Below are 13974 nucleotides of genomic sequence, written 5' to 3'. Positions count from 1 at the left end.
GTAGTTCTGGATGATGTCCGTTTTGTGTTTTTGAAGTATTATTCAATTGTTGTGGGAAGCAGCAATTTCCCGGTGTTTATCTATGGCGCCATCTTAGTTTTCCCCGGGATCAAGTTTTAGCTTTATTGCCAGAAACAGTCCAAGGGCGTTCATTTTTTTTTTATAATAGAAGAGAAAAATTTTGGAAATTTTAAGGCATTTACTGAATTTGAGTAGCGTCAGTATAGTGGATACAATGATGAAGTAAAATTATGTAGGTTGATACCAGTTAAAATTCAGAATCTGTTGATTTAAAAGTGGATATGCTTTGTTTTGTAAATATCTCTTGAGTACCAAGGAAGAGCCCAGCTGGAGCTGTGTGGGTGGGCATGTGAAGGGAACAGGACAGCTGGCTAAGTGGAGCATCTTTGATTTTAAGTGCATTCCATCTAATTTTAGCAGACTCTGGCATTTCTACAGTAGGCAAACACTTTTACTTCTCTCTAAACTTAATGCTTTTTAAAAATATTTATATGTTTTTATTGATTTTTAGAGAGAATGGAAGGGATATAGAGATAGAGAAACATCAGTGGGAGAGGAACATCATCCATCAGCTGCCTCCTGCACGCCCCCTACTGGAGATCGAGCCTGCAACCCAGGCATGTGCCCTGACCAAAATTGAACCATGACCTTCTGGTTCATAGGTTGAAGCTGAGCCATGCAAGCCAGGCAATTTCGTTTACTTTCATTTTGTTATTCTTGTTTTTTTAAATATTTTTAAAATATTTTTTAATTGATTTCAGGGAGGAATGGAGAGGGAGAGAAAGAAAGAAACATCAATGATGAGAGAATCACTGATCGGCTGCCTCCTGCATGCCCTTTACTGAGGATGGAGCCCACAACCTGGGTGTGTGCTCTTGACCACAATTGAACCTGGGACCTTCAGTTCTCAGGCCAACACTCTATCCACTAAGCCAAACTGGCTAGGGCTAAAATATTTTTAGTGATTTTAGAGAGGAAGGGAGAGAGAGATAGAAACCTCAATGATGAGAGAATCATCATTCGACTGCCTCCTACACACCCCACACGGGATCAAGCCCGCAACCTGGGCATGTGCCCGGACCTGGAATTGAACCATGACCTCCTAGTTCATAGGTTGACACTCAACTACTGAGCCATGCTGGTCGGGCTCTTTTACTCTTAAAGGTGTAAGACACCAGGCAAAGGCTGTTTCTTCACAGTGTGGTGTTCAAAGGGAAGATGTTCTCAGTGCTGATGGTATAAAAGTACTAAATGACAATCATGTGGTCAGAGTAGGAAAGAACTAAAGTAGATCTCCTTTTCCTTGTGTGATATCTTGTAAACTTTCAGTGCAGACAGGAAGATGCACGTAATAAGAAAAAATAGTGGCTGCAGAAATTTGAACCTGATCTGGGTGTAGCAGAGGAGTGTGGAGGCATGCTATGGGTCCTTGCTGAGGGGTGAGGTCCCGTGTGAACGAAGGGCATTTCTGTGCTGCCGACTCCCTGCAGGGCTAGACACCTGACATGTGCTCCTTGCATGTGATTGTAGCATGGGCTCTGGCAGCTCAGTTGCTTGGAAAGGGGCGCTTGTGTTTACAGCTGTATTGTGTTCTTTTCCTCTAAAAATGGCAGCTCTGTTAGATTGGGCTGCCTTATAGCAAAGTGCTCCGCTTCGGAGATGGTGTTCTCGCAGGGGAAGCAGAGGAAGGGTATGGCTGCCTTGCACCAGCATTTCCAGGCCCTGAAGCAGCATCTGGGGTGGGCTGGGGTGTGGCTGCCCTCAGGCAGATGGACCAAATCATCTTCACAAAACCTTTCAGAGAAGAGGCATTGTTAGTGTCCAGTCCTCCCCCGCCGCCTGTCCTTTCACCCTTTCTTTCTCCTCTGTCCCCTGGACTTCTCCATGACTTCTTACTTGGCACTTTCTGGCCTTGTTTTGTCTCTGGCAGATATCAACCTGAATTCTCCTAACAAAGGTCTGTTGTCCGACTCCATGACGGATGTCCCTGTTGACATGGCAGTGGCTGCCCAGACTCCTGCTGTCGAGGGTCTGACGGAAGCTGAGGAGGAGGAGTTGAGGGCCGAGCTCATGAAGGTTCTGTGTCTTGGCTGGCTGGCCTGTGGGACCATGAGCGAGGCCCCCTTAGGCTAATGAGGGCAGAGTGCTGGCTGTGCCCTGAGAAATGGGGTTATCCTGAGGCCCCACAGACACTGCTCTTTGGGGCCCCGGCTTGTATGTACCCAGCCCCTCATGGGTGCTCCAGGGGGAGGATGTCCACACAGGGGCAGCTGCTCTGAGCACACCACCCACGGGGAGTTTCTCTGTTGGCGTTAACACCTGACATTTTCAAGACCCCATCATCTTATTGCCCCTGGATCTTAATTTCTCTTTCAAAAACACCTTTTTGTAAAAAGTACTTAATGTGATCTTTTTAAAGTGAGAGTCCCTTAAGAGAAAATCAGAGTTAAAAACAGAAGCCTCTGAGTTTAATTTTTATAACAACTAATAAGAGGGTTTCTTTCCACTGTGTGATGCAGAGCCTGGTAGTGACTCAGTTGATATCCCAGAGTCTGGGGAGATGGTCTTGTTAATATCTGGCCATATTTGTCACAGGCCTCTGCTGTGTCTCCAGAGACAAGCCCCATCTTAATACATCCCAGGCCCAGTCCTAGGTCTGAACAAAGCTAGTTGTACAGACCAATCTCAGCCCCAGGACCAGGTTTCAGATCACAGGAAAGCACGTGGCTGTTTCTGAATTGAACAGCGATTAAGAGAGAAGCAGTAAGAAGTCCAAGGACATGTATGCTTTGTATTTTACTTCAAATATGTTGGCATTGAGACTAAAGCCACCAGGTCTTTTTCAGAGTTGGATCGCAGAGTGGAGTCACTCTTGTGTCACTTAAAACTTTCAACTTGCATGTTCCCAGGACAACGTGACCATGTGCCCCAGAGCCCTGTCAGTCATTACACCAGGAGTGGAGTCTTCTGGTCACTGGTTGTACCTGACTGAGTGACTGGTAATAGTTTGGCCTTAGATGATACTGTGTTTGTAAATTATTTCTTGTTTCAACTATTTTCTAAAGCAAAATATAGGGATATTCAAGGCTCTACACTGTTTTTAGTGCCTTAATCCAAACAAGCACTTTTTAAAGAAAGGGGCTTTTTTAGAATAGCTGTTCATATAGGAGCTGGAAGTGCTGAGAACTCTAGTAAGGTTCAAATGGATGCTTCCTTCTCGTGTCACTTATTCTTTCTTTTTTTAGAAAATACTTTAATTGAATATTTAGAGAGAGGAAGGGAGAGTGAGAGACAAAGAGAAACATCGATGTGAGAGCACAACATTGATCAGCTGCCTCCTGCACGACCCCCACTGGGGATCAAGCCCACAGTCTGGGCATGCGCCCTGACTGGGAATTGAACCAGCAGCCTCTCAGTGGATGGGACAACGCCCAACCGAGCCACACTGGCCAGGGCTTTTTTTTTTTTGAGACCTGAGGAGGTTCAGGGTTCTCTGTTACTCAACTCAAATTACCTTAAACACAAAGGCGAATTTACTTTTGGCTTGTGTAACTGGTTTTTGCCAAGGCCTGCAGCTGACCTCAGGAGCACAAATACTGTGATGGGGCCGGTTCATGTCACCTGGGTTTCTGGCCATCTGTCTGCTCTGCTTCCTTCCTGCTGCATAAGGAACACCCCCCCCCCCCCCCCCCCCGTAGATGGGGCGGGCTGCCAGATGTTCCAGCCTCTGCTGTCCAAGCCCAGAGGCAAGGCCTCCCTCCTCTGACCCTGTGCCAGCCCGGGCAGAGCTCCAAAGGCCTTGCTCAGTCTCCCCCGGTCAGCATGGTGATCGGCAGCCCCAGCAGAGCCACTCGGCTTGGGGGTGAGACAGTTCAGCAGAAGAAGTTGTGTTGGTACCAGATTTCTGACATGTACGTTTCTGTAAGGGGACAGTTCTTAGATAACTGAGGAACCTCACATCGCATTGTATGAGGATGTCCGTCACTTCCTGTGGTAGTATAGCTAATCATGTCAACTTCGTGCTTATGCAGGTAGAAGAGGAAATTGTCACCCTGCGCCAGGTCCTGGCGGCCAAGGAGAGGCGCTGCGGAGAGCTGAGGAGGAAGCTGGGCCCCTCTGCTTCGGAGGGCCTGAGGCAGAGCCTGTCCAGGAGCTGGCGCGACGTGCAGGTCTCGAGCGCGTAGGTGCCTGCTCTGCGGCAGGGCGCCCTGGTGGTTGGAGAGCAAGCACAGCGTGGTGCCTCTGTCCTGTCGACGGGGTGTTCGTTCTTGAGGACGAGGTGCCTCCCAGGAATGGGGACCACATGTGCCTGTTTGGAAGCAGTCAGCCAGGGGCCTTGCCACCTTGACCTAGCAATTGTCCTCCCACTTTCTCCGCTCAGTCAGATGTTTTGTAAAAGGTGGATGGACACACAGCTAGTTGTCCAAGTGGAAATCGACAAGAATATGTTTCGGGTCCAAATTTGAGAGCACACTAATGAGGTCCTTGATGAGACTGACTGCTGTGGTCCCCAGAGCTGAGCGTCTGCTCGAGTGGACGTGACTCCCCATGACGGGTGTGATCACAAACGCTCCGCTCTGACCTTGGGCAGGGCAGCTGCGTGGCTCCTCTGAAATGTATCCTCCAGGGTGGGGGTGAGGAGTGTCTCCCACTGTCTGAAAGGCCTGTCCCCACAGGCAGTCACTTCATAAATCTCACCTGGAAAAACCCCGTTTCCGTCTTAGGAAAGCATAGCTTCTGAGCCTCAACGGGTGACTGCTACAAGTGTTTTGGGGCCACAGGCTGCCCTTCCTGCCCTCACAGCAGTGTTCCCCAAGAGCCATCGTAACATTGAATGACCCTCGGCCAGACGGGAAAGAACTGGTTTGTTCTGCGCCTCCCCTGCCCCCACCGGGGCGGCATAGCAGGGTGCTAAGCAGAAGCGGCCCTGTCCTCTGGTCGCAGACGTTCTGTGCTCCTGCCAGTCAGTTCTCCATTGGCCCTGGAATTTCACTTGCAGTTTGAAACCTGAGTTGAAAGTTTTTCTAAACAATTCACCATAGACTTTCTGTTTTTAGCTATGTGAAAACTTCTGAGAAACTTGGAGAGTGGAATGAGAGAATGACCCAGTCGGACCTGTGAGTGCCTTTGCCATCAGCACCTCCCTCCCCTCTCCTGCCCACACCTTTCAGGGGCAAGCAGGCTGTGTGTGCTAGGCACACACCTAGTTGTGTTTCCTGGCTAATTCGTATCGTTTTTTCCCTCTTCAACACGAATGGAACGACCCTCACACTGGCCACCAGACCCCACAGAACTCCTCTGCCTGCACCGTCCCTTGAAGAAGAGCCCCGGGCTGGCGGCAGCCTCTCCCTCAGACCCCTCAGTGTTCCAGGGGGCGCGGGGCCAGGTCCCGTCTGCACCACGTGGATGGGGGGTCTTTGTTTTTGTCCTTCCTTCTCCTGCAGACCTGGCTCCAGCTGCTGGGGTCTGTGGAGCTTCCCTCGCACGTAGATGCTCTTCAAGTCAGGGTTGGTGCAGGCCATGCCTGTGGGATCCTGAAGGAGTCCCCTTGGTCCGAGAGGCACCAAGCTGTCAGCCACACAGAACAAACCATGCAGAGTACAGAGCACAGCTCTGGTTGAGAACCACGGTGATGTTCTAGCTGAGATCCTTCAACGAGAGAGTAGAACTTCATCAGATCATAGCTCTTTAAGCCAAGTGGGCAGTGTTTAGGAATGGTCGTTCTCTGATATTCTGTCTCGTTCAGAAGGAAGTACTGTCATGGTTGCCAGCAGAAAGCCCGTTAGTGTTGGGCTGAAAGAAAACAGTTGCTATCCAGCCTCTCCTGGGGTGCCTGGGACCCAGGTAGGGTAGCTACACATGAAGCCTCTGCAGCCTGGTGTGCTCAGGGGACTCTGACTATGCCTGTGTTCTGCTGTTTGTGCAGTTTGGTAGACAGCTGGTTGTGGCAGTGGGTGTTGTAGCAGTGTGGCAGTATTCGGTGATTCAGTGGCTGTCGCCAGACCATTCGCAGTGCAGACTTTATCAGGAAATAGCCTTTGGAGACTTCGGTGCTGCTCTGTAAAACCAGCCAACACACTGTTTCCAATAACTACAACTCTCGCTCCCGGGAGAGGAGCCGTAGCTCTGGGTGTGGACGTGTGTGGCCAGCAGCATAGCCTTTCCATGCATTTCACCAGCAGTGGCTGTGCCCCCGGAGTTTCGCACTAGTTCTGCTGGAAAGTTGTCAGATGCTTCCAGGCTGAAGGCATTTCTGCAGTGACTGCCCAGGAGGAAGGCCACAAGGCCCGGGGTGGTGTGGCCATCTCTGGGGGCAGGGGCCCAGGGGTGCTTGGCCAGAGCCCCCAGGGTGTCACTGCAAGATAGCTGGCCCAGTGTCTGAAGGGCAAACGCATTGGGGTGAGCCCGTCTCCCCGACTGTGGGTCTGTAAGTCCTGCTCATGGAACCGTGCTGGAAGGAAGCAGTTTCGGTGCTACTGATCTTCTGTCAGCCAACTCTTCCCCCCCTTTTTTTAACATTTTTATTGATTTCAGAGAGGAAGAGAGAGGGAGAGATAGAAACATCAATGATAAGAGAGAATCATTAATTGGCTGCCTCCTGCACCCATGTGCCCTGACTGGGAATCGAACGGTGACCTCCTGAGCCATGCCTGCCGGGCCCTTCTTTAAAAATATTTTTTTATTGATTTCAGAGAGGAAGGAAGAGAGAGAGAGAGGCACATCATTGATGAGAGAGAATCATTGATCGGCTGCCTTCTGCACACCCCACACTGGGGATCGAGCCTGCAACCCAGGCATGTGCCCTGACCAGGAATCACACCGTGACCTCCTGGTTCATAGGTCGACTCTCAACCACTGAGCAATACCGGCTGGGCCATTGGGTTCTTTTTATAGGTAGATCTTAGCTAACACCGTACTGAGAGGGCACCAGTGAATTCCGTAGTCACAAGTTAACTCAGTATTGTCACTGTATTGAGTGTTTTGGTTGCAGGTGACAGAAAGCACAGCTAAAGGCTGTCAGTCTGAGGGTGTGGAGGTCTTGCCTGTCGAGAAGCCCCTGTTCCAGGCCCACCGACCAGGGCTCCCGCGGAGCACGGGGACCTTCCATTCTCCCCACAGTGGCTTTGTTCTCAGCTCCTCCTCTTTGGTGTGAGGGGCTCCCAGCAGCAAGGGGCCCACTGTGGGTCTCCTTGGACTCTTGCTGTGGCCAGGAGCGGGAATCTCTGGCCGGCCAGACCTGAACTACCTGCCCACCCTTGTTGGGGGTGGGATAGCCTCCAAGGGAAGGTGCCCCTAGCAGGTGCCCCAGAGGAGGCTGGTAGTTTTCAGGATTCTACACCATGTTTTCCTAAAAGGTGGTAGTGATTCCCAAAGTGGTGCTAGCCAGGCTGCATAGACTAGCGTGCAAACATGGTGGGGGCTGACTTACCTGGATACAGACTCTGGCTCTGCCCCCAGGCCTGTCCCATTGGTCTCTGATGGGGTGGTGCCCTTGGAGTTGCCCACAGGATGCCCTCTTTGTCACCAAGGACTCAAGGCGCAGGCCCACGCTTTTCTCTTGGGCTTCACTTTCCCAGCTTGGCCTCATGAGCACAAATAGAGATTCTGTAAGGCTCTTTATTTTTTACTAGAGGCCCGGTACATGAATGCGTGCACTGGTGGGGTCCCTCAGTGTGGCCTGCAGAGATCGGGCTCCAGCTCGCGCCCCCAGCCTTGCAGGCCTGCAGCCATTCCTGGCACCCCGCTTTGGCCTGGCACTGCCCCCTCACCTGCTCCACCATCCCGCTGTGGTTCTGCTCTTGTTGGGACCCATGGGGCCAGCAGTGCCTCCACTGCCAACACCACGTCGCCGATGCTCGCCATGTTCCATGCTGCCCCCCTGGTGGTTAGTGCACGTCATAGCAAGCAGTCAAATGACTGCCCGAGGGAACAGTTTGCACATTAGGCTTTTATTATATGGGATTTTTTATTTTTTAAAATATTTTTATTGATTTCAGAGAGGAAGGGAGAGGGTGAGAGAGAGAAACATGAAAGATGGGAGAGAATCATGGGTCGATTGCCTCCTGCACGCCCCACACTGGGGATTGAGCCTGCAACCTGGGCATGTGCTCTGAGCAGAATTGAACCTGGGACCCTTCAGTCCACAGGCTCTATCCATTGAGCCAAACCATCCAGGCCAGGCTCTTCTTTAAATCCCCTGCTTGAGACTGTTTGCTTCGGCTCAGCCCAGGGTGGTGACATTGTCCTCCGCATTCGCTGTGCCGGGAAAGGCTGGGCTGAGGCGGTCTTCTGAATTTGTAAAGAAGTTGTGTGTCCTTCATCCCCTTGCACCTGGGCTTTTCTGAGTGCTCGTGGTTCTGGTGCAGAAGTCTGTTTCTTGCAGATAATCTATTAACTCTTTTGAAATGAAAGCACTTCCTTAGGTGAGCCTTGGGTTGGGGGTGCTTGGGCAGGCACTATGAGTTGTGCCCCAGAGAAGCTCTCGAGCCATTCCTCCACTGGCCGTGCTGTGGAGGTTGCTCTCCCGCCTGCCGTAAGTGCTTCTTCGCCTTGGTTGCCAGTCTTGCTGGACCCTGAGGCAGGTCTTGGTGTGGGTGGCAGCTCCAGGCAAAGGTGCTGTCAGGTTTGAGGGTGGTGGCTGCCCCTTGTGTTTGGTTGGGTAACTGTGCTTCTTCCTCCAGCTACAAGAGGACTCAGGAGACTCTCTCTCAGGCGGGACAGAAGACTTCAGCTGCTCGGGGACATGAGGTAAGAGACCCCCCTCTGCCCCAGCCTCTCCACCCTGAGGCCTGGACTGGTCAGCTGAGGTTTTTGGGATTTTAGGTCTCTTAGAGACTCTGTGGGGAGCCTGCTGAGCCTCAGGGCTCAGGTGCACATACCTCAGCGGCCGCCCAGCAACCACAGGTATGGCCACGCCAGCCCCCAACCAGTCGGTTCATGGACCTTCGTTTGCAGCGTGTGTCTGCTCCCGTTGGCTGGCTCTTTGCCGTTTTGTATTGCTCAGGAGAGGTGGTCACTGTGCTGTTGGCCAACTTCTGATGCTTGGGGTCGGGTGAAGGCTGGTGCTTCTCTTTGAAGTTCCATGGAGAGAGAATGACTACAGCCTAGAGGTCAGCACCTGGGTGGGCGCCAGGACATGTCCAGGACAAGCTCGGTGTCTCCTCAGAGTGTGTGCCTAGGTCTCAGACGGTGTGGCCACTGGCCAGGGCCCCAACATAATGTTCTCTTGAGGCTGACCAGACCCTCATAGCCACCAAAGGTGCTTCTTGTATAGGACCTGGGGGCCAGGGAGTGCAGAGTGGCTCAGGCACTTGGTGACTACCGGGCAGCACCCACCCCAGCCTGCTGGCTGTTCCCTCTGCCTCCTGATCTGGCCCTAGGAGCCAGAGGCCAGGGTGTGAGTTCTGGCTCGGCCCTTGGCAAGGCCTCTCACTAGGAGTTACTAGGACAAGATATGCATCACTGAGTCATGGGGGGAAGTGCGTGTCATCGCCAGCGCTCTTGGTCTGACCCCACACTTGGGACCAGGCCCCCCACTTCTTCATTTCAGAGAATGCCTCCCCGTAGCCCCCATCCCATCCTGAGAGAATCACTGGGTGTTGTTGCCCATGGGTTTGGTGTATTGAGTGTGGTGTTGGCGGTCCACCACACTCTGACCCTCACCTCTACCTGCTTCAGGTAGACATTTCCCCAGCTCACAGGCCTGGCAGTTGCCAATTAGCAAGAGGTGAAGACGGATTCTAATAACCCTGGGCCCCCAGCCCAGCAGAGGACGGCTTATGCCAGAGCCTGCCCTGCTCACTTTTCTTGTTTGTGTTGTTAGTCCTCACCCCAGGATGTTTTCCCCATTGGTTTTTAGAGAGGATGGGAGGGAGAGAGGGAGAGAGAAACATTGATGTGAAAGAGACACATTGATTGGTTGCCTCCCACACACACCCGAACTGCAGGGCCGGGGATTGAACCTGCAACCCGGGTATGTGCCTTTGATCAGGAATCAAACCTGCAACCCTTGGGCATCAGGCTGACATTCTATCCACTGAGCCACGCCAGCCAGAGCCCTGCTCACCTTTTATTTCTGTTTGTTTGATATAATAGTCCTTTCCCAACTTAATTTTGAAAAATGTCAAACTTCTGGAGAAGCTAAATAACTGTAGGCAGTCTGTGTGTTTCTCCTGTGCCTGAGGACTGCGCCTTCCCACGCTGGGATTCTGGCTGCTTCCTAGGTAGTGGGGGTCCCTGTGGGATGATGCCCTATAATGCATGCCTTGCCCACCGTGGCTGTGATTTGAGCTCAGGAGGACTCCCCTGCTTCGGCTCTGCGCTGTCAGCAAGGAGGGTCTGTGGGGATTGCTCCCATGGGCTTCACACTGAGCTGCTAGTACTCGACTGGGTATGTTCCTGTAGGGAGACCCGTTTGAGATGAGGTGGGATGCCGGCACTGCTGCATTCTGGGGTGCCTGCTTTGGCCACCTGAGCGTGCTGTGGTGAGCCCAGTGACGGAATGTTTGTGCCCCCGGTGGCCTGGCCGCACCCCCAGGGCCTGCCGAGGGGCGGGCAGGTCTGTCCGTTCTTTTCCTCACGTGCGGGTGTGGTCACAGCATTGAGGGGAAGTAGGCGCTGCTGCCTGCGTGCGCCTCCGCTGGCCTGTGCTCCTCTCCTCTCCCTGTGAGTGTGTTCAGGGCGTCCTGGGGTGGCATCAGTGGGGAGGGGAGGGCTGCTTCCATGGGCAGTGCTGCTCTGGGAGGACTGGTATGTCCCTTTGTCTGCTCAGAGAACTGGGATTTGCCGCTAACTTGTGGCATGGCCAGCAGTGAGCAGGCTTCTGTGGCAGTGACACCGGATGGCTCTGCGCGAGGCCTCCTTCCCTGTACCTGCCGGCTGTGCAGTCTGAGCATGCGCTGTGTGTGCCTGGGCCAGCGGGGGCAGCCAGGTTGAGTTTAAGATGCCGGGAGGGATTCACCTGTTTGCTGGTGTGTCTCACCCTGTGTTCCATGGTGCTGTGAGCGCTGACCCTCAGGGTTTTTGATGTGTCCCTGTTGTTTCCCTATGTGGTCTCAGGTGGTTGAGGCTGAGGCCCATTAACTTCCCCAGTTTAGAGTTTGAGGTTGTAAATTCACCACTTCTTGAATGAAAGTCAGGTTCAGAGGTTTGCACCATGAGTTTGGGGCTAGGTGATCCCTCACGGGCCACGCATTGAGATGTTCGGGGCCAGGTCCCCCAGGAAGCTGCCCTGTGCTGGAGTCCACAGTGCGCCTGGCCGGGCCTGAGACACCTTTGCATGCCCTGGGGTGTGAGGTGTGGTGGTGGGAAAGGGGACTGGATTTAGGTCAGGGGTCAGGTCTCCATCTTTTCTGACACTAGCTCTCCACCCACAGAAAGGTCACCGAGTGGTAGGGACACATCAGGCCCTGTGGCTGCGCATGTGTTGCTTCCAAAACGACTTCCATGTTGGGGCAGCCTCCAGAGTGGGGGCGGCAGCCATGTCCTTCCTGTGCCCCGTCTGTGGGCCCTGCTCATTTCTGACCCTGCTCAGGCTTCCGTTATCCATGGTGATGGACCCAGAGTGCGGAGGACGCAGCCCGCGGGTGCCCAAGGCCTGTTGCCGTGTGTGCTGGTTTGTGCGTGTGCAGCGTTGTCAGCCGAGCACGGCGGGCTTGGCTTCAGGTGGCGGAACCCAGCGGGGTTATCTCACACATTTGCACTGCTCCACTCCTTGGGGCTTTTTCCTTCCAGCCTCTAAATGGGTACAGACACATGGGTCCCCCGTATGTGATCGCATCCAGGAAGGCAGAGCCATGGGCTGGGAAGTTTGCAGGGTGTGCGTGAGAGAGCAGCAGCCTCTGCCCTGCCCGTGGGTGTCCAGGCCAGAGGGGGCTCGAGCTGAGTAGAGGGTGGGGCGGGCATTGACCTCCCTTCCTAACATTCGTTTCTTCCTTCTTCCTGCTGCCATCTGTCAGGGCACGTCCTTTCTCACAGTCCTTTAGGTAAGACTGACGCTAGACACACCTGTGAACAGCTTCTCTGCTTCAGGGCGAGTAGGCTCTGTCAGCCTGTGGGAGGCTGTGCTGGACGAAGGTGGCGCGGGGCGGGGAACCGCCCAGTGCGGCCCCTGTCCAGCACAGTGAGGCTTCTCGAGCTTTGGCCCCTGAGGGTCATCACTGGCCATATGGTTGGTGCAGGGACGCCTCCCAACAAAGACGTGTTCATATCTGGGCACTGTTGCTGGCCTACTCCAACCAACCCGCGGAGTGTGTCCGTCTAAGTCCTTTGTGCGTCATTGTTGTCCCTCCCCCCGCCCCTCCCCCCGTCAGCCCCTGCGAGGCTGTGCTGGACGAAGGTGGCGCGGGGCGGGGAACCGCCCAGTGCGGCCCCTGTCCAGCACAGTGAGGCTTCTCGAGCTTTGGCCCCTGAGGGTCATCACTGGCCATATGGTTGGTGCAGGGACGCCTCCCAACAAAGACGTGTTCATATCTGGGCACTGTTGCTGGCCTACTCCAACCAACCCGCGGAGTGTGTCCGCCTAAGTCCTTTGTGCGTCATTGTTGTCCCTCCCCCCGCCCCTCCCCCCATTTTAGTCCTGTTCACGTGGGAGGGTTGTGCTGACCTTGGGCTGTCGTGCTTTCTGCATCTTGTTTCCCTTGTGTGTTTGTTTATAAATATCAGAGAGAGGAAGGGAGAGAGAAACATCAATGACGAGAGAGAACCACCCATCAGCTCCTCCTGCACGCTCCCTCCTGGGGATTGAGTTTGCAACCTGGGCCTGGGCCTGACTGGGTGGGAATTGAACCACGGGCCTCTGGGTTCATGGGTTGATGCTCAACCACAGAGGCACGCCGACCGGGCGAGTTTCCCTCGTTTATGACTCGAGAGCTCTCTCTGCACCAGCGCAACATCAGCCCAGTTCAGTGTTTTTGACATCGCTCTGCTCTAGGTGCCACCAGCACTCTGAAGTCACACACTCTTCTGGACCCCAAATTCAGAACTATCTGTGATTTTAAGTGCTTTTTACTTGAAGCACTTGGACTTGGTTGTTTCTCTTCTCTAAAGTTTTAACTTGTGCTGTGAAGTCACGTAAGGACATCTGACCCCGTTTGTACCAGAGCTTCTCTGCTGCCCCAGGCTGAGGTCTCCGTCAGCAGCGTGCCCCTTGGGGGTGACTCTGGAGGGGGGAGGAGCTGTGGGTCCAGTTTTTCTCCAGGTGGGGGGCCTTCCAAGCTTCGTGCTCGTTCCGGTTGTGCTGGGGGAGGGGTCCTGCCACCCTATTACAAAGTTTCTGGTGCAGGTTGTGCTGGGGGAGGGGTCCTGCCACCCTATTACAAAGTTGGGTTTCTCTGTGGTCTGGGCTGAGGAACCTGTGAGTGTGTTCTGTCCTTACCTTAACTCTTGTTTCCTTCTCTGCTTTTGCCATGCTTCCAAGCAGCAGCTACTCCATCCGCCACTCAATAAGTATGCCCGCCATGAGGTAATGTGTGCTCACGTCAAGAATTGTTATGTAGCCTTTTCTCTATTTTTAATCACTATATTATTTCATTTCACTGTATGTGTAGGCAGGTTTTCATTTTCACTGTATAACAGGGTTAGGAAAGACCCCTCCGAGGCCAAAAAACTAGTGGGGGCATGCCAAATGGGGCTCCGTCTGCAACTTTCCAGGACTGCCTGCAGGGTTGGGCTAGGGAAGGGCAGAGAGGCTCCGACACCTACCTGGCATCCAAGAGACTACAGGTGTCTCCAAGTCTTTTTTTTTTCAGAGAGGAAGGAAGAGAGATAGAAACATAAATGATGAGAGAGAATCATGGATCAGCTGCCTCCTGGCACGCTCCCTACTGGGGGTCAAGCCCACAACCCAGGCACATGCCCTTGACTGGAATCAAGCCAGGGACCCTTCAGTCCGTAGGCCGATGCTCTATCCACTCAGCCAAACCAGCTAGGGCTGGTTTGTCTTATTACTGACAA

General features: G+C 53.4%; 1 protein-coding gene and 1 long non-coding RNA gene across 2 annotated transcripts in view; both read left to right on the top strand.

Annotated features, from left to right (window-relative positions):
• Positions 1–8853, top strand: part of TPD52L2 (tumor protein D52-like 2) — a 9083-nt gene extending 230 nt beyond the window's left edge. Inside the window, exons 2-6 of the mRNA XM_015567666.1 lie at positions 1952–2097; positions 4053–4201; positions 5079–5138; positions 8703–8769; positions 8845–8853. Coding sequence (XP_015423152.1) covers positions 1952–2097; positions 4053–4201; positions 5079–5138; positions 8703–8769; positions 8845–8853 — 431 coding nt within the window. The remainder of the gene's footprint in view (positions 1–1951; positions 2098–4052; positions 4202–5078; positions 5139–8702; positions 8770–8844) is intronic.
• The window catches only part of LOC102755766, a 7342-nt gene continuing 2117 nt past the window's right edge, over positions 8750–13974 (top strand). Inside the window, exons 1-3 of the long non-coding RNA XR_435965.2 lie at positions 8750–8769; positions 11979–12005; positions 13442–13483. This is a non-coding gene — a long non-coding RNA (uncharacterized LOC102755766). The remainder of the gene's footprint in view (positions 8770–11978; positions 12006–13441; positions 13484–13974) is intronic.

Source organism: Myotis davidii, unplaced genomic scaffold, assembly GCF_000327345.1.
Source record: "Myotis davidii unplaced genomic scaffold, ASM32734v1 scaffold244, whole genome shotgun sequence".
Taxonomy (NCBI): Eukaryota; Metazoa; Chordata; class Mammalia; order Chiroptera; family Vespertilionidae; genus Myotis; species Myotis davidii.
The sequence above is the reverse complement of the archived record's forward strand: the minus strand, read 5'-3'. Positions and strand labels throughout refer to the sequence as shown.